Here is a 19,103-nt window from a genome sequence, read left to right as displayed (position 1 = left end):
AGAAATGAAGCTCTGAAATGACATTGGAGAAAAAAAAAAACAGATTTATATTTGGAGAGAAATACCGAGAAAGACATTGCAAAGCAATTACCACATCCCTGGCAAACCCCCTTGAATTTTCCCCCTACCGAAAATAACTAAATCTATACTCCCCAGTGCTCCAACCCTCCTCCCCCCCATAACGCCTCTGCCACCTCTCGAGGCCCAAAAACAGGCCTACTGCTTATGTTTTTCCTGGTAAAGTGGCTCCTGCCAGACACAGGGCAGGAGGAGGAGGAAAGGAGAACGAGCAGGTCTTGTGAGTTTATAAAGAGAGAGCAGAATTATGGGATTGAATAACAATTTTCTAGTCCCCAGAGGATTTTTTTAATGCTATAGTACACAACCTGGGACACTCCTGCATACCAAGCTCCTTCCCTGGAGCCAGGAGCCTTTGCTCAGAGCTTTCTGCCCCTGTCCAGCTGAGGAGGGCAAGGCTGGGGCAGCTGGGTGGGCTCCTGGCAGCAGCCCAAGGGCAGCCCACCACAGCTGCATGGGGACACGTGGTCTGCTGTGGGACACCCACGGGCACCTTCTGCACTATCTTGTGCTCTCTACTTTATTGTCATTGGAGATGTTGCTGGAGGGAATGGGGACATTTAATGGAGGCAGCCTTCCTGAAGCACCTAATTCATGCCTGGCAATGAAGCTCCAGCAAGCAGAAGGGAACAGCTCCTCCGCAGCAGAGGTCCTTCCCTGGGATGAGGCGTTGGGGTGCGTGGGGCAATGCTGAGGCTCCTGTGTGGGTCAGGGCTGGTCATCCTCAGGCTGATGTGGCTCTTGCCAGTCCCTTCACATCACGGAGCACCACACCTGCAATGTCAGGGTGGGGAGGTGGGAGGGTGAGTCCTAGATGGGTCCAAATGGGGTGGAGATTCCCAAGATCCCCTGCCCTTCTCCCAACCCATGCTATGGGATCCACTATTAGCAGCTGCAGTCCAGCCCTACTGCAGAACTCAAAGGCCTCCTGGGGACCCCATCCCTGTTTGGGGATTCCAGCCCTCCCAGACACCCCAGCCCTGCTGAGGACACAGCAGTCCCTTTTGCAGACCCCAATCCCTCCTGGGACACTCAGTCCTCCTAGGGACCACACAGCCCTGCTGGGGACGCCTCTGTCCCAGGGACCCCACTGCCTTGCCCACGCCCCTTCTATCCCAGCACCCCATAACTCTCCCAGGGGAACCCATCTTCCTTTAGGGACCTGGTCTCTGTTGGTGACTGAGCCTTCCCTGGCCCTCCCACTCATGATGAGGACTCATTCACACCACGGACCTGAGCCCACATGGAGAAGTCACAGCCCTCTTGGGGACCTCAATCTTTCTGATGCCCTTGCATCCCTCCCAGAGACCCCCAGTCCCCTTTGATGACATCACAGCCATCACAGGGATACCAGAGCCCTGTTCAGGAAGGCCAACCCAGAGGATACTCACAGCCTTCTTCTGCCACCTTCATTAGGGATTTCCACCTGCAAGAGAAAGGTGTCCATGCACAGAGAGCTTGGCTATCCCCAGCACTGTCCTCAGCCAGTCCCAGGGGGAATTGGGTCAGGACGCAAGGGCAGGGCAGGCTGTGGGTGCAGGAGCCACCACGCCACGGTCATGGCACCCAGCTCCATGCTCACCAGTTGCAGGTAGATGTTGTCCAAGCCCAGAAGCCAGAGGGCAAAGTGGATGCAGTTGTTGTAGGGCAGGTCGGCACTGCTGTCCCTGTTCACTGCCTCCCTGACCTTTCTGCGGAAGTCGCCGCGGTCGATCCCACCTCTTTTCCGGTAAATCCGCCATTCCCCCCTTTCCCTTCTCATGGCCTCCAAGTCTTCCATGGTGACCCGGCCGCTGTCTCTCTTGCCAGCCATTCCTGGGAACCCAAGAGCCACCATTGCCCTGGGCCAGCCTCTGCCATGTGGCAGGCATGAGCCAGGGCTCAGGCACTTACCCTGGAAGTGTATGACGTCTCCATCCCCACGGTACACAGCTGCGTGCCTGAAGAATGAGCCAAGGGAGCCAGAGTCCTCCGTGGGGAAGAGCAGGATGTCCCCAGGCTGCACTTCTCCCTCTGGCACAACATCAAAGACCTCCCCATGGCCAGGAGTTCTCTTGTGCAGCAGAAATTTAGTCATCTCATACTGCCTTACCTAATGGCACCATGGAGGGAAGGTGAGGAAGTGGCACAACTGGCCCCACCAAACCCTGATGCCCCTGGCTGCCCATTGCTGCCAGCCAAGGTATCACCCAGCTCCTACTTACAGAAGTGCTTGCCATCTGCAAGGAGAGAGGAACAGAAAGGGGGCATCAGCACCAGTGCCTGCTGGGCAGAGTCCCACCTGCCACTGCACCCTGCCCATGAATGCTGCTGCCAAGGAAGGGCTCGGCTCAGGTAAAAGTCGCCCTGTGCTTGCCCACTGCTGCTATGTGGAGACTCTGGGACGAGCCCTGTTCCTCATCTCCCCTCTGTTGCAGCTGCCTGCAGAGGGCTGTGGAGATGAGAGTGTCCTTACTGTGGTACCCAGCAGTGATGTCCTGGGGATGAAGCTGGTGACCAAGCTGGGCTGCTGGCTCCACCTGCAAGGGCAGCCTATTCGTCCTGGCAACCCCAAAGGCCTGCTGGGGACACCTGCCCCTGGTGAAGGACCCAATCCCTTCTGGGAAGCCCAGTTACCTGGTGAGCCCTCCTGGGGGAGAATTCTCCCGCAGCAGGATGAGAGCTGGTAAACATGAGAACTCGTGCTGGGAGATGTCCTTGAGCTGGAAGCTACAATGAGCAACCCACGCACACCTGCAGGGGGCTGGACACAACTACAGGGGGCTGAGCCTGCCAGCCCACTGGGGTGGAGATCACAGGTTGTTTTGGCACAGGGTAACCTATCTCCACCTTGCACGTGGCTCTAGGCCAATCTGTACTGTCCACTTGGGCCAGCCCCGGGCTGATTGTGCACGCCTTTTTCTAGTACTATATAAGACATTGCCCTGTCCTAATAAAGTGTACTGCTGCATAGAAGCTCTGAGTCGACTCGTCAGTACCCCGATCTCGCCTCTCACCAGCCTCCCAACTCCGACACCCTCCCTCCCAAGGCCCCACAGCACTGCCTATGACACTGTTTTCCCAGCAGCCTCTGAATTTTCCTCTTTTGGGCATCTTTGCATCCCTTTCCGGGACCCCAGTCCCCTTTGATCTCCCCATAGCCTTCTCAGAGAGCCCATAGCTCTGCCAGAGAGGGCTGACACTGGGGATACTCACAGCCTCTTCTTTGCCATCTTCCCTTGGGATTTCCACCTGCAAGAGAAAGGTGTCCATGGAGAGAGGGCTTGGCTGTCCCCAGCACTGTCTCCAGCACCGGAGGGTCAGTCCCAGGGGGAAGCGGGTCAGGATGCAAGGGCAGGGCAGGCTGTGGGTTCAGAGGACATGGCAGCACAGCCATGATTCCAAGGTCTGTGCTCACTGGTTTATGGTAGAAGTTCCCCAAGCCCAGAAGCCAGAGGGCAAAGTGGATGCAGTTGTTATAGACTGTGTGGTACTTGGCTTCGCTGTTCATCGCCTCCTTGACTCTGCTCTGGAATTCATCCAGGTCGATCCCACCTCTTTTCCGGTAAATCTTGTATTTCCCTCTTTCCTTTTTCATAGCCTCGAAGCCTTGCTTGCTGGCCACACCCACCCCATTCTTATCACCGCGTCCTGGAACAGCAAAAGCCACCCATTACCGTGACCCATCCTCTGGCATCTCACAGAGCAGAAGCAGAGCTCAGCACTTACCCTGGAAGTGTATGACCTCTCCATCCCCAAGGTACACAGCTGCGTGCTTGAAGAGAAAGTGGAGGTGGCGCCAGTCCTCTATGGGGACAAGCACAATGTCCCCAGGCTGCATTTCTCTCTCTGACACAGCATAAAAGAGCTTCCCATACCCAGGCAGGCTCTTGAACCACAGAAACTGAATCGATTCTCTCAACCTCACCTAATGGCAGCATGGAAGGAAGATGAGGAAGTGGCACAATTGCCCCACCAAAGCCCAGCACCCCCTGACTCCCCAATACTGCCTTCCAAGGCGTCACCAAGGTCCTACTTACAAAACTTCTTGAAATCTGTAAGGAGAGAGGAAGAGAAAAGTGGTACCAGCACCTGTGAGTGGAGGGCAGAGTACCATCTGCCACTACACTCTGCCTGTGATGGCTGCTGCCAGGGCAGGAGCTTGGCTCAGGCAAATGTCACCCTGTGCTTCCCTGCTGCTGCAAGGTGGAGACATCCTGGGACATGCCCCGGTGCTTGTCTCCCCCCTGCCCCAGCAGGACAGCGTCGCGGGCAGCTGCCGGCAAGAGGCTGCAGAGATGAGAGCGTCCTTACCGATTTTCCCATCAAGGATGTCCCTAGCAGCAAGCCGGTAACGGAGCTGGGCTGTTGGAACCTCCAAAGTCTGTGGGAAATGCAGCAGGACTGGGTTGGGCTGCGGGGTGCAGGGTCCAATCTGACCTTTCCTCCTTCCGGCGATTGTGAGAGGCGAAGAAAGTGAAACTGAAACCTGAGCACGGTAGAAGCTCTCCGAAAGCTGCCTGGGGAGTGCTGCTTATTTAAGCCGGGGCTGAGTAGCTGCGACTTAACGTTCAGTTTGTGAACAGAGGGAGACCACCTGAAAGTTCTCCTGAATTCCCTGTCTCTGCTGTGCCACCCAACATCCACATTCCCCAGCCTTGGAGTCTACCTCCACTGCGCAGAGTGTGGGGGTGCAGGGGAGCAGGAGGTGCTGTGAGGCTGCTGTGGCAAGAGTGGGTGCCAGCATGGGTGGGCAATAGGCAGCAGCAGGGGTAGGTCCTTGCAGAGCTGGGTGCTAGCAGGGATGTGTGGCATCATGAGATGGGTCCTAGTAGGGATGGTTCCTAGCAGGGATGGGTCCCAGCAGGTGCAGTGCTTGCAGGGACGGGTCCTAGCAGCGGCTGATTGCCAGAGAGGGTGGGTGCCAGGGTCACTCTGCACCTCTCCCCACAGGCGAGCACCCTGCAAAGGGTTTGTGAGTGCTGGAAGAAGTTAGGGGCTTGGGCAGAGTGCTGGCACCTTTGGCATCCCTCTTGCCTGGCAATGCAGTGTGGCACAAGAGGCTGTGCAGTCGCTGTTGGATGTGTGTTGGTTTCCTCTCGCTGTGCTTGCCCAGAAGTTCCTTTCCCGGAAGGCAGTGCTGAGTGAGCTCCAACTCTGCTGCTGCCAAGCAACTGCTGCCAAATCTACACCACCCCTGCGGGAGCTTGAGACCATTTTATCTCATCCTATCACCTGTTAGTAGGGAGAGGAGACCAAGGCCCAGCTCATTCCAACCTTCTTTCAGGGAGCACTAGAGAGCCAGAAGGTCTGCCCTCAGCCTCCTGTTCTCCTGACAAAGCTACCTGTGGCCATTTGAGCTGATTTCTAGCTCAGATATAAAAATATTCAGAACAGTGAAACTTAGAAGTAGAAGCTCTGAGGGGAGAGGTGAACATTCTAGGGATTGGCCATAGAATGGCAACAGTGGATAAGTTAATATCATTTCACTGGAGCATCAAGAGCTTTGTGTCTGGAAGCACAGCTTGGACCTGCCCTTTGCTGCTTCTGCCGCTTCAGCTGTGCCCACTGCTGTCTTCCCCCGCTGCTGGTTTGGCTGCTGCTGCTTTTGCTCCTTCGCTGCCACTTGACCCCTTCCCCTTCTTCCTTAAGGTTATTACATTTCTCTAGGAATTTAGTCTCTTAAGCAATACAATGTCCCCCTGTCCTTCCAGAAAAAACCCTCCATGCTGTGGTGAGTTTATTCTACTGGGGGAGGGATCCACCCTAACCCAGGTCATTAATTTTGGTGCTTTTCCAAACGTGAGACTCCATCTTGGTTTGGTTTTTCTTTTTGATTGATAATCAGGATAAGGAAGTAGGGGGAAAATTAATTTGTTTGGTATATTCTGGTCCATTATTGCTTCGATTTTGATCTTATCAGTTCAGCAGTGCTTTACCACCATAGTGCAGTATTATGTGTGCTCCTTTTTTGCTCAGATGGTTTGGAACTGGGTAAAAGCTGTGTTAAGGAAGGTTGGGAATTTTATGGTGGATGTTTTAGGGTTTAGGAATGTCACTGAAGGTGTGCTGTATGTTACACTTGTAATAGGTAATTGTAATTGTTTAATAAAGAAACATTTTAATAGAGTGTTAAGTATGCCTAGCTGCAAACGGCAGTGTAGGTACAGCTGTTGTAAATCAGGAAATATGCCTAACTGCAGAGGTCATGGTATATATGGTAATGTGCAAAGAATAAGCTAGCTAATTGCTAAAAAATTCAAGGACTAAGCTTTAGGTACATCCTTAATTTTGAGATAAGAGAGAACATGCCACATATGGGACTCGGGACATTAATCAGTCATATTCCAAGGACTAAGCTTTAGGCACATCCTTAATTTTGAGAGAACATGCCACATATGGGATTTGGGATGTTAACCAGCCAAAGGAAGTCCATATTTGGAGACGGGTTAACCAGAGGACACCTGAGGAGGACTGCTTACTTCATCCTCAATGACCACCAGAAGGGAAGGAAGACCCTAACCCAAAAGAAGGAACATGCACAGAAAGGATGGGTTTATGTAATTTGCAGGGCGGAACAACGCAGACAACATAGTATAAATATAGGCTAATTAAGAGACTTGTCACGGCAGTTGGCGGAGCGGTGACTCCCCTGTCGTCCAGCGCTGTAACTTTGCTCATATTCTACTTGCCTAATTGAATAAATTTGTAACCTGGACACTTTGATTTTGAGTCATTCTCAATTTATAACACACTGGTGTCAGAGACTAGGAGTTATTTGGAAGAGCTAAGTTATCCAGTGGCCTGCCTAATATGCTTGAACTTGATGGTTTTGGCTGCTGTTGTAGGTCTGGTTGTAGTTCGGAGATGAGAGAGATGCAGGAACAAACAGGCTATAAGTGAGGTTTTTAACTTTTCTGGAGGCAGCAGCAGGGAGGTAGGAGTTAAGGACAGAGTCTGCGACCGAAGCGGGGAAGGGAAGGCCACGGCACCGGGCAGATGGATTGCTCACAGAGCAGCAAAACGTCCTGCCTCGGAACCTTTGAAAGAAGAAAAAATAGTTGGACATGGCCCATACCCCACTCACTCTGAAGCATGGAGGCAGGAAACAATCTGGTTCCCGTTTCTACCAAACAGAAGGGAGGAAAGTAAGGGTAGAAGTGGTGGAACCCTTGTGGGGGTGCACTCACAAAGGGCTGCGGATGGATAAAGTTGAGAAGCTTGTTTGTGGAAAATGCAGCTCAAACATTTTGATCTGTAGGAGAGCCGCTGACACCGGAGCCTCTGCCATTAGGGGGGCCACTGTGGCAAAGGTTCTGTCGCCTGCAACCAGGGGACTGGAAGCAGTACCGGAGGATGCGTCGAGGTCCTCGGAGGGTGAGCCACTAATGCCATCAAGCCTGCTTATTCCGCTGCTCCTGCCTTAGCCTCGCTTGTCTCTGCTGAGGCGGCGGCTGCTGCTGCTGTGGGAAAAGGTCCTTCTGCCTCAGTCACAGTTCCACCACCATGTGAGGAACAGAGCCAAGCAGACAAACCAGATTTAAATGATTCAGTGAAAGGCACCTCCCAGATTAGGACACGATTAGAAGTCCCTTGCTCCAGTTAAAACAAGGATAATAATGGCCGCTAGTACTGGGGGTCGAGATAGCTCAGATGACGATGAGAATAAACCAAAGCAGGCTGCTTTCTGATTGCAACTGAGTTTTGAGTTCGGGCACAGAGGGAGACCACCTGGGGAAGATTTTTTCTTCTGAAAAGGAGGCTGAAGGGAGACTTCTGAATCTCTATGGCCCTCTGAGAGACGATGGAGTGAGCTGGGGATTTGTCTCCTCTCCTTACTAACAAGTGATAGGATGAGAGGAAATGGACTCAAGCTCCTGCAGGGGTGGTGTAGATTTGGCATCAGCTGCTTGGCTGCTGGGAAAGAAACCTCTGGGAAAGCACAGCAAGAGGAAACCAACACGCATCCAACAGCGACTGCACAGCCTCTTGTGCCACACTGCATTGCCAGGCAAGAGGGATGCCAAAGCTGCCAGCACTCTGATCCAGCCCCTCATGAGTGTCGCTTTTCAAGCACCCATGAAGATGTGTGGCACCCAGCACCGAGGCTGGAGGAACGGCCTGGGCAGGTCTCACAGGGTCTGCCCCAGGGTGCTCAGCTGTGGGGAGAGGGGCAGAGTGAGCCTGGCACCCAGCTTCTGATGGCACTCAGCTGATGCTAGGAGGCCCATCCCTGTTAGCACTGCCCCTGCTAGGTCATGTTGCTGCTACCACCCATCTCCTCCTGGCACCCCACCTGCTGCCAGCACTCAACTCTGTTAGGACCTACCCCTGCTGCTGCCTATCCCTGCTATTGCCCACCCATGCTGGCACCCACTCCTGCCATAGCAGCCTCACAGCACCTCCTGCCTCCCCTGCATCCTAGCACTCAACATTGGGAAGATTCCATCAGCGGGGAATGTGGATGTTGGGTGGGATAAAGGAGGATTGGAAGGCGAGGGCATTACCAGGATATCCCAGGTGGTCTCCCTCTGTTCCCACATTTAACACTCAGTAGCAATTAGCAGCTCAGACCCAGCTTTCCCAAGCAGGAAGCCCCAGGCAGTTTTCCCAGCGTTTGAACTGTTCCTGGATTTCTCTTTCAGTCTTTCTCCACCTCTCAGGATCACAGGAAGCAGGAAAGGTCAGTTTGGCCCCAGCAGCTCCCAGTTCAGCTCATTCCTGCTGTGTTTCCCACAGCCCTTGTTGGGGAGGCCAGCAGCCCGGCTCTGTGCCTGGCTCCTAGGGACATCTCTGATGGGTACTGTGGTAAGGACCCTCCCATCTCTGCAGCCCTCAGCAGGCAGCTGCCTGTGATGCTGTCCCGCTGGGACAGGGAGGAGGAATAGGGCTTGTCCTAGGATGTCTCCAGCTTGCAGCAGCAGGGAAGCACAGGGTGGGTTTTGCCCAAGCCAAGGCAATGAGTGGCTCTTGCTTTTCCAGACACGGATGTCCAGAACAACGTTGGTCAGGTCAGCAAGGAAGGCTTCTGTGCATTGAGAAGGGAAAGGGGGAGCTGCCTGATGTACCGCAAAAGAGATGGGATCGATCTCAAGGAGTTCCATGGCAAAGTCCGGGAGGCAATGCACAGCACAGGCAGCTATTACCCAGGCACCAACAACTGCATCCACTTTGCCCTCTGGCTTCTGGGCTTGGAGGGCTCCTACATGCATCTGGTGAGCATGGAGCTGGGTGTCACGGCCGTGGTGTGATGGCTCCTGCACCACAGCCAGCCCTGCCTCTACATCCTGAACCCATTCCCACTGGGGGTAAGCTGTGGGCAGTGGGGGCAGTACTGGAGACAGCCAAGCCCCCTCTGCACAGACACCTTTCTCTTGCAGGTGGAAGTCTCAGATGAAGATGGCAGAGGGAGGCTGTGAGTATCCCTTGGGTCAGCCCTCCCAGGCAGTGCTCTGGGATGTCTGTGGAGTCCTGAAAGTGGCCTGGGTTCTCTGGGAGGGATGCAAGAACCCCACTAGCACTGAGGTCCCCAAGAGGACTGTGATTTCTCCAAGTGGGCTGAGCACAGTGGCATATGTGGCTCCCCATCACTCACCAACAAGGATGGGATCCCCAAAGGAAGATGTGCTCCTTTGGGAGGGCCATGTGATGCTGGTAAAGAAGGGTCACAGGCAAGGTAGTGAGGTCCCAGGGACAGAGGGATCCACAGCAGGGCTGTGTGGTCCTCAGGAGGACTGAGTGTTCCAGACGGAATTGGGTCCTGCAAAAGGGACTGCAGTGTCCTCAGCAGGGCTGGGGTGTCAGGGAGGGTTGGAGTCCCCAGACAGGGATGTGATTCCCAGGAGGCTCTTGGGGTGCCCAGTAGGGCTGGGCTCAGGATGGAGGTGCTGGTAGGGAACCCAGCAGCATGGAGTGGGAAGGGCAGGGCAGGACAGGGGATCTGAGGATCCTGCATTGTTTTTAGCCCCAGCTACAGGTCCTTCACCCACCCTGACGTTGCAGCAGTGGTGGTCCATGGTATGAAGAGCCACATCACCTTAAGGATGGCCAGCCCTGCCCCACACACCCCAACAGGGAAGGTCCTTTGCTGAGGAGGAGCTGTTCCCTTCTGCTTGCTGGAGCTTCATTGCCAGGCATGAATTAGGTGCTTCAGGAAGGCTGCCTCCATTAAATGTCCCCATTCCCTCCAGCAACATCTCCAATGACAATAAAGCAGAGAGCACAACAGTGCAGAAGGTGCCCGTGGGTGTCCCGCAGCAGACCACGTGTCCCCATGCAGCTGTGGTGGGCTGCCCTTGGGCTGCTGCCAGGAGCCCACCCAGCTGCCCCAGCCCTGCCCTCCTCAGCTGGACAGGGGCAGAAAGCTCTGAGCAAAGGCTCCTGGCTCCAGGGAAGGACACAAAGTCTGCCTGGGCCTTGGTGCTCCCTAAAGCTGGGGCTGCTTTGCTGATTGCAACTGAGTGCTGAGCACAGAGGAAGACCTCCTGGGGTAGCCTTGGTCAGGACAAAAGGAGGTTGAGGCAAGAGTCTCTGGGAGGAGGTTGGAATGGGCTGGGGCTTAGTGTCCCCTCCCTACTAACAGGTGACAGGATGAGATAAAATGGTCTCAAGCTCCCCCCAGGGGTGGTGTAGATTTGGCAGCAGCTGCTTGGCTGCAGCAGAGTTGGAGGTCACTCAGCACTGCCTTCCCGGAAAGGAACTTCTGGGAAGCACAGCAAGAGGGAAAGCAGCACACACCCAGCAGGCATGTGAGGGACTGGAAGGCATTCGCCATGTGGCTGCACAGTGTTGAGACACGGAGAGCCTGCACTTAGGTTCCTGGGCTCCACCGAGCGGCTCCGGGACCCTCCGAGCCCCTGGCTGCAGGCTCGTCCCGAAGCTCTTGGGAGCCTGAGACTGCCGCGGGCATTGCCCTGCCGACTCGGGGCAGGGACTGTTCTTAGCAGCTCTGTGCAGCTCTGGAAGGAGTCCGAGTGGGGCGGAGAGCGCCTCGGCTGCACAGGGCACCGCTTACAGGGGGCGGGTCGGCTGCTGGACGTGGGCTAGGGGGAGGCTGCTGATAGGCAGGAGCAGCTGCGAGAAGCACTGTGCTGGAGGCTGCTAGCAGGAGCTGCAGGGAGAGGGCTGCTAAGGGAGGGGAGCTGCAGCAGCTCTTCTGTGAAGACAGAGTGAGGGAGTTGGAGCAGTTCAGTCTGGAGAGGAGAAGGCTCCGAGGAGACCTTCCACTACCTGAAGAGGGCCTACAAAAGCTGGGGAAGGACTTTGTAGGATGCCAAGTAGTGACAGGACCGGGGGAATGGAGCAAAACTAGAGGTGAGTAGATTCAGATGGGATGTTAGGAAGAAGTTCTTCAGCATGAGGGTGAGAGAGACTGGAACAGGCTGCCCAGGGAGGTGCTGGAAGCCTCATCCCTGAACGTGGCTCTGGGCAACCTGATCTAGTGTGAAGTGTCCCTGCCTTGTCCTGCTGGCCACACTGTCCCTGAGCCAGGCCAGGATGCCATTAGCTCTCCTGGCCACATTGTTGTCTCACATTCAGCTACTCTCTACCAGCACCCCCGGGTCCCTCTCTGCCTGGCTGCTCTCTGCTACTCTGTCCCCAGCCTGTAGTGCTGCTTGGGGTCTCCCCAGAGCCTTTTCCTCTCCAACTGTCGTGAAGGGTTGCAAAGCCTTCTTGCAGAGCCCTCATTTATACAGAATTGTGGCTCACAGGACCATTAATCGCGGGAATGAAACCTTACCCACCACACACACACACACACACACACACACACACCCGATCACCCATCTGCTTGGGAACTGACTAAACTGCCGTTACAGGCTGTGAGAAGATTTCTCCCCCAGAGGGGCATAATCTGTAAACATAGGCCGTTGCTTTGGGAGAAAGACTTTGGTTCTCAGACATTGTGAGCACCCTACACACACCTGCTGGGGGCTGACCCCTGGGTGGTACCACAGGGTGGTTTTGGTGAAAAATAGCCTATCTCTGTCTTACTCATAAATTTGAACCTATCTGTATTGTTCACGTATGTTTGCCCGAGTTTGGCTGGCACACCTCTTCTGGATACTATAAAGATGCTGCATTTGCCTTAATTGAGCACCCCCTTTTAGCTTGGTACTCGGACTCACACGCACACACACGGCACAGCCCAGCACTCGCACGGCATTCGCATCTGCACCGATCGCAGTGCAGCATCGAAGCTACAGCCGACTCGGCAGCGCTCTGATCCTCGCCAGCCTTCGGAAGCCAATGCCCAGCTTGGCCCGGACCCGCGGAGGCTCAGGCAGCGCGCCCCAATCCACGATATTTAGGACTTTCAGAACTTAATTCGGACAGTGAGTAACTGAGAAAACTTGATCTAAAGACAGAATAATCTCTCAAAGCCTTCCAGTGGAACTCTCTCAAGCCACAGACTTGCTTCCTAAATTTCTTCGAACTGTTGCTAAATTCCTGACTTCTTGCACATAGTCATTCTGTAATTTAATTCGCAACTGCATACAAAGAACTTACGTGGGATAGTTATAAATAAGTTTGGGGAAGGGGATTCCTAGTGTTTGTAATAATAAATCTATTTAAATTCTTTCAAATTTGGCCTCGCATTTCATTCCCCGAAACCCAGACAAACTTCTCTCCACAACACCAACCTGAACAGCCACAACTCTCTCCTGTAAGGGAGGTTCTCCAGCCCTTTGATCATCTCCACTAAACCCTCTGCAGCAGCTCCAGGTCGCTCTGGAGCTGGAGTCCCCAAAGCTGGGGGCAGTGCTGCAGATGTGGTCTCATCAGAGCACATGAGAGGGGGAGAATTCCCTTCCTGTACTGCTGGATGCTGAGTGGCCTAGATAAAATTTCTCACCTGCTAGAAGATTGGCTGGAGACTAACAAGAAGAACTCACCAGAAGGAGAAGACTCAGCACTAATGCTATTGGAAAACCAGAAGCTGCGAGTGAAGGCCCAGCAGTGAAAGGATCTTGTCTAAGTAAAATCAGCTTTTAAGAATACATCTCTGTTGTTGAGCTGTAGTTAAGAGCTGCAATCTGCTCTCTTCAGGCTTTCAGCCTTCTGGATTGCTGCCTGCCTCCCCATGCTTGTTCTCTCAATAAACCAATGGATGCCCATGAATGGTTACTGCAATCATTGAGTCTTTCACCATGCCATTTTCTGGTGAGCCAACCAGGAGACTCTGCTTGGGCCTGGACAGGCCCTGGGGAGCAGGATCCCAGCTGGCACCCAGCACTGAGACAGATCTCCTGATTCCGTTGGATGGGAGAGCCCCAGAGCAAGACCTCCACCGGAGGGTGAGCTTCTTCCCTGACTCAGCTGGGTTCCCAGTGAGGGTGGGATTTTCCCTGGTACCTCTGAATACTGTTCTGGAGGGCCACCCTCTTCTCCATGGATCTTGACCATCCTAGACAGCAGCCACCTATGAGATGGTAAAAGGGTTAGCTGTGTCACGACATCACATGCAGGTGAAGTGATACGAGCAGCTGGGCACTATGTATCCACCCCCTGCCTGGCTGGGGAAGGGAAACCAGGGTGAGCCTATGTATGGTCTGTAAAGCAGGGTGAGCCTTTTCAGCATCCCCCTGTGTGTAGGAGAGGCAGGCGAAGTGAGACCATTGTGTATTGGTTCTAGTTGAAGCTCCTTGGAGCCCAGAAGCCTAACAGAACAACATAAGAATAGGATGCCTTCCCCTCTGCCCCTTTGGAGAGGAAGGGATTAGATGAAGAGAGTGACAAGGGGCAAAATGTCACGGGCTGAACGCCATAGGCATCAGAAGAGACGGGGAGACACTTGGTGAAAGCCAATCTATTTATCGCATTCCAAACATGTGTTTATGTACCTTTCATCAGAAGGCTACAAACTGCATTAAACAGGAATTGGTTACCTGTACTAGCCTTAGAAATTAACATAGCAATTGGCATAGACATTCATCATTTTCTCTCACAGTATCACAGTATCAGAGTATCACTAAGGTTGGAAGAGACCTCACAGATCATCAAGTTCAACCCTTTACCACAGTGCCCAAGGCTAGACCATGGCACCAAGTGCCACATCCAACCTTGCCTTGAACTGCCCCAGGGACGACGACTCCACCACCTCCCCAGGCAGCCCATTCCAGTGCCCAATAACTCTCTCAGTGAAGAACTTTCTCCTCACCTCTGTAATAGGTGATTGTAAATTGTTTAATAAAGAAACATTTTAATAGAATTGTAATAGGTGATTGTAATTGTTTAATAAGGAAACATTTTAATAGAATTGTAATAGGTGATCGTAATTGTTTAATAAGGAAACATTTTAATAGAATTGTAATAGGTAATTGTAATTATCCAATAAATAAATATTTTAATAGAATGTTAAGCATGCTTAGCTGCAAAAGACAGTGTATATACAGCTGTTGCAAATCAGGAGATATGCCTAACCTAGAGGTCATGCTATAGATGGTAATGTGCAAAGAATAAGCTAGCTAATTGCTAAGTATTTCAAAGACTAAAACTTTAGGTACATCCTTAATTTTGAGATAAGAAAGAACATGCCACATGTGGGACTCGGGACATTAATCAGTCATATTCCAAGGACTAAGCTTTAGGTGCATCCTTAATTTTGAGATAAGAGAAAACATGCCACATGTGGGACTTGGACATTAATCAGTCATGTTCCAAGGACTAAGCTTTAATTTTGAGAAGTGGGATTCGGGACATTAACCAGTCAAAGGAAGTCCATATATGGAGACGGGTTAACCACAGGACACCTGAGGAGGACTGCTTACTTCATCCTCAACGACCACCAGAAGGGAAGGAAGACCCTAACCCAAAAGAATGAACATGCGCAGAAAGGATGGATTTATGTAATTTGCAGGGTGGAACAACACAGACAACACAGTATAAATATAGGCTAATTAAGAGACTTGTCACGGCAGTTGGCGGAGCGGTGACTCCCCTGTCGTCCAGCGCTGTAACTTTGCTCATATTCTACTTGCCTAATTGAATAAATTTGTAACCTGGACACTTGGATTTTGAGTCATTCTCAATTTATAACAATTGGTGCCGTGACTCGGATCAGGGAAAGCAGTCTCTGACTCTGTGGGAAGGCACCTCTCGGGCTTAACCCGAGGTCCTGCTAGAAGGAAGAGAATTTGCTTCAACCTGACCGATGAACCTAAAACAGAATATTGAGCAAAGTGGTAAACCGGTCAATCCCATACATTTTTGTGCACAGAAGTCCGGACGAAGACGCAGGACGCGTAAGTTTACTGCACAAGGGTTGCAGGGGTTACCGTTCGGGCGGGATTGGGTGTTCCCGGAGTACAGCAACTGAGAGGGGGGCCGGCAGCTCGGCACCAACCCAAGCGAAGTGCGGACCCTTTAGTACTGCGGTTCCCATATCCCGCGAGGGACTGGGCCAGGAATAAGGGGAGCGAGTGTGTGTGTGACTGATTGGTACTCCGGAAGATGGGAGAAAGGGGGGGGCAAGTCCTCTGATCCCATGGGCTTGCTGCCCAAGAATATACTGCACAAGGGTTGCAGGGGTTACCGTTCGGGTGGGATAGTGTGTTCCCGGAGCCCGGAGGAAGACGCGGGGCGCGTGAATATACTGCACAAGGGTTGCAGGGGTACCGTTCAGGCGGGATTGTGTGTTCCCGGAGTACAGCAACTGAGAGAGGGGGGGGGGCCGGGAATAAGGGGAGCGAGGAAGATGGGAGCAGGGGGGAGCAAGTCCTCTGATCCCATGGACTTGCTGCCCGTTATACCCAAGGAAACCCCCTTATCGGTAATGTTAGATAACTGGAACAATTACCCTGGGACGAGGGGTAAGACTAAATATCAAATGATATTTTATTGTACAAGGATATGGGGGGGGAAAGAGATTAGTAAGAATGTGTTCTGGCCGACTTTTGGGTCCTCAGAGGATTGGGTCAGACAAAAATTGAATGTTTGGGTCAATAATAAATGACCCTTTAATCCAGAAGAAGGTCAGTATGCAGAAGTTTGGATAAAAACATCAGGACCAACTGCCTTATTATTCCCCTTAAAGGAAACAGGCAATAAAGAGGAGGAAAAGAAAGAGAAAAGAAAAACGGAGGAAGACATTTTATTAATACCACCACCCTATGTCCCTCCTGAACCACCCACTCCACCCACAGCACCCCCAGTAGTAAGAACCTCACCAGATCCCGTGCCTGTACCCAATCTACAGCAGACGGGACAAGAAAGCTCTGGCTCCACATCAACAATTAAATTAACTAAAACTCCTACTCCTCCCAGACGACAAACTAGGAGCCAGAAAGATGTCTTGCAATACCCTTTAAGGGAAATGCCTATGGGAGGACCACAATCAACAATAGGGTACATTTCTGTACCTCTGAATTCAGGAGACCTGAGAGAGTTTAAGAGAAATGAGATGGGTAAATTAATTGAAGACCCATTAGGAGTAGCAGAGAGATTGGATCAATTCTTAGGTCCTAATCTTTATACTTGGGATGAGATGCAGTCTATAATTAGTCAGTTATTTACAACAGAAGAAAGAGACATGATCAGAAGAACTGGTATGAGTATTTGGGATGCCCAACATGCCCAGGGACCTCAAGCAGACATTAAGTGGCCACTACAACGGCCGAATTGGAATAACCAGGATCCATTACATAGGACCCACATGCAAGATTTAAGAACTATTATAATCCAGGGAATCAGGGAAGCTGTGCCGCGGGGCCAAAATATTAATAAAGCATTCAGTGAAAGACAGAAGAAAGATGAAAGTCCAACCGAATGGTTGGAAAGATTAAGAAAAGCATTGCAGTTGTATTCAGGAGTGGATCCTGATCATCCAATTGGTCAAGCCCTGCTGAAAACTCAGTTCGTAGCTAAATCATGGGAAGATATTAGGAAAAAAATTGAGACGTTAGAAGATTGGCAGGATAAAGGTTTAGATGAACTTTTAAGGGAAGCACAGAAAGTGTACGTTAGGAGAGAAGAAGCAAGTGAGAAAAGACAGGTTAAGTTGATGGCAGTGCAGTCAGAGAAGGAAATAGGGGCAATAAAACCCCTGAGCGAAAAACGGTGGGAGCCAGGATGAGAAATTCGGATGAGGAAGTGAAGAAAAGAGAACCAGTAACTTGTTACTACTGTAATAAGAAAGGGCATATTAAGAGAAACTGCAGAGAAAGGATTAAAGATGAGGAGATACAGAAAATAGAATAGGGAAGTCAGGAGCTCTATCTTTTAGGGGACCGGAGTCATTGGGAGCCCTTGATAAAGATCAAAATAGGTCCTCAAAAGCAAGAATTTACATTCTTAGTAGACACTGAAGCTGAAAAATCAACAATTCAAACCCTCCCCCAGGGATGTGAAATTTCTAATTAAGTGAGGATAAATTACCTCGCTGGAACACAGAAGAGGGAGATAAGATATGACAGTTAAAAATAAACTTGAGTCAGGCTTCAGTCTTACAATTACCAGACTTAAAGCAGCCATTTCATCAGTTTGTGAACGTAAGTGAAGAAACGGCTCTAGGGGTATTGACTCAGGAATGGGCTGGACAAAAGAAACCAGTAGCATACCTCTCAAAAGTGTTAGACCCCGTGAGTCGGGGCTGGCCCAGTTGTTTACAAATTATAGTTGCAAGAGACTAACAAAATTACCTTTGGGGGAGAAGTCATTTTATATGCCCCCCCATAACATCAGGGGAGTATTACAACAAAAAAGCTGAAAAGTGGTTGACAGATAGCAGGCTTCTGAAATATGAAGGAATCTTAATAGAATCCCCCAGGTTAAACCTAAAATCAACTGCTGCTGTTAACCCTGCCGAATTCTTGTATCCAGGAAAGGAAGAAACATTGGTCCATGATTGTTTACAAACTATTGAGCAACAAACTAGGATAAGACCTGACTTAGAAGAAGAAGAACTTGACAAGGGAGAAATTCTTTTTGTGGATGGATCATCCTGGATTGTAGAAGGGAAAAGGATATCAGGATATGCCATTGTCCAGTTGCTTAAAGGAGAATTCAAACTTAAGGAATTGGGACCCTTAAGTGCTAGTTGGTCGGCGCAAGCCTGTGAACTATATGCCTTATGAAAAGCCTTAGAACACTTAAAAGGGAAAGAGGGAACCATATATACTGATTCTAAGTATGCCTTTGGAGTAGTACACACGTTTGGAAAAATCTGGGAATAAAGAGGTTTTATAAACTCACAAGGAAAAGGATTGATTCATCAGGAATTAGTCAAGAGAGTTTTGGGAGCATTAAAAGGACCGCAGAAAATAGCAATTGTGCATGTAAAAGGTCACCAAAGGGGAACTAATTATCAGATTAGAGGAAATAACATAGCTGATACAGAAGCAAAGAAAGCAGCCGGGAATATACACGTTATATTAACAATGGCTGTACAAAAATAAGAACTATGGAAAGAGTTTTGATCTAAATGAAAAGAAAAAAAAAATTAAAACAAATGGGGGTAGTAGAAAGAGATGGCAAATTTATACTGCCAGACGGGCGGGAAGTTTTACCCAAGGGACTAGCTGTAGATATACTTACTAGAATACATGAGAAGACTCATTGGGGAGCCCAAGCTTTGGTGGACCATTTTGAGCAACAATATACATGTGTAGGAGTCCACAACTTGGCAAAAGGTGTGATACTTTCCTGTGAAACCTGTCTCAAAGTAAATCATAGCCGTAAACAACAGAAGCCCCTTGGTGGGAGACCCCCTGCCTACCGACCCTTCTCGAATATACAAATTGATTTTACTGAATTACCTAAAGTTGGAAGATATAAATATTTGTTGGTAATAGTGGACCATTTGACAAATTATGTAGAAGCATTTCCAACTGGTAGAGCTACTGCAAATCAGGTAATTAAAATTTTACTTGAAAACATTATACCAAGATATGGGGTACCTCTAATTATTGACTCAGATAGGGGACCTCATTTTATTTCAAAAATTATTCGAGAATTGGTCGAAGTATTAGGGATCAAATGGGACTACCATACTCCGTGGCATCCACAAAGCTCGGGAAAGGTAGAAAGAATAAATGCACAAATTAAAA

The 19,103-nt window shown here is 50.8% G+C and overlaps 2 protein-coding genes and 1 long non-coding RNA gene across 3 annotated transcripts in view; 2 read left to right on the top strand and 1 right to left on the bottom strand.

Moving 5' to 3' along the window:
- Nucleotides 1-13,179, top strand: part of LOC135182772 (uncharacterized) — an 82,890-nt gene extending 69,711 nt beyond the window's left edge. The window contains exons 3-5 of the mRNA XM_064157188.1: nt 9,040-9,272; nt 9,438-9,472; nt 12,168-13,179. Of these exons, the coding sequence (XP_064013258.1) occupies nt 9,040-9,272; nt 9,438-9,472; nt 12,168-12,384 (485 nt within the window). The 3' untranslated portion in view covers nt 12,385-13,179. The remainder of the gene's footprint in view (nt 1-9,039; nt 9,273-9,437; nt 9,473-12,167) is intronic.
- Nucleotides 337-5,218, bottom strand: LOC135182771 (uncharacterized). The gene is made up of 9 exons (XM_064157187.1): nt 4,372-5,218; nt 3,787-4,112; nt 3,476-3,708; nt 3,274-3,309; nt 2,283-2,297; nt 1,972-2,170; nt 1,661-1,893; nt 1,470-1,504; nt 337-852 (listed from the first exon to the last, which is right to left on the bottom strand). Exons 2-9 carry the CDS (start codon nt 3,896-3,898, stop codon nt 837-839), a joined length of 879 nt encoding a protein of 292 aa, XP_064013257.1. The 5' UTR covers nt 3,899-4,112; nt 4,372-5,218; the 3' UTR covers nt 337-836.
- LOC135182773 (uncharacterized) lies at nt 5,367-6,783 on the top strand. Its single transcript, XR_010305310.1, has 2 exons — nt 5,367-6,334; nt 6,423-6,783. It is a non-coding gene; the product is annotated as an uncharacterized LOC135182773 (long non-coding RNA).
- Nucleotides 13,180-19,103: the final 5,924 nt, after the last annotated feature.

The sequence above is a fragment of the Pogoniulus pusillus genome, chromosome 17 (genome assembly GCF_015220805.1).
Source record: "Pogoniulus pusillus isolate bPogPus1 chromosome 17, bPogPus1.pri, whole genome shotgun sequence".
NCBI classification, from domain to species: domain Eukaryota; kingdom Metazoa; phylum Chordata; class Aves; order Piciformes; family Lybiidae; genus Pogoniulus; species Pogoniulus pusillus.
The sequence above is the reverse complement of the archived record's forward strand: the minus strand, read 5'-3'. Positions and strand labels throughout refer to the sequence as shown.

Coding starts and splice junctions, on each gene's coding strand:
- LOC135182771 (XM_064157187.1), bottom strand. CDS start 3,898: ATGCAGCCTGGGGACATTGTGCTTGTCCCCATAGAGGACTGGCGCCAC. Junction 3,709..3,786: donor AGAGGTCATACACTTCCAGG/GTAAGTGCTGAG, acceptor TTGCTGTTCCAG/GACGCGGTGATAAGAATGGG. Junction 1,505..1,660: donor ACAACATCTACCTGCAACTG/GTGAGCATGGAG, acceptor TTTCTCTTGCAG/GTGGAAATCCCTAATGAAGG.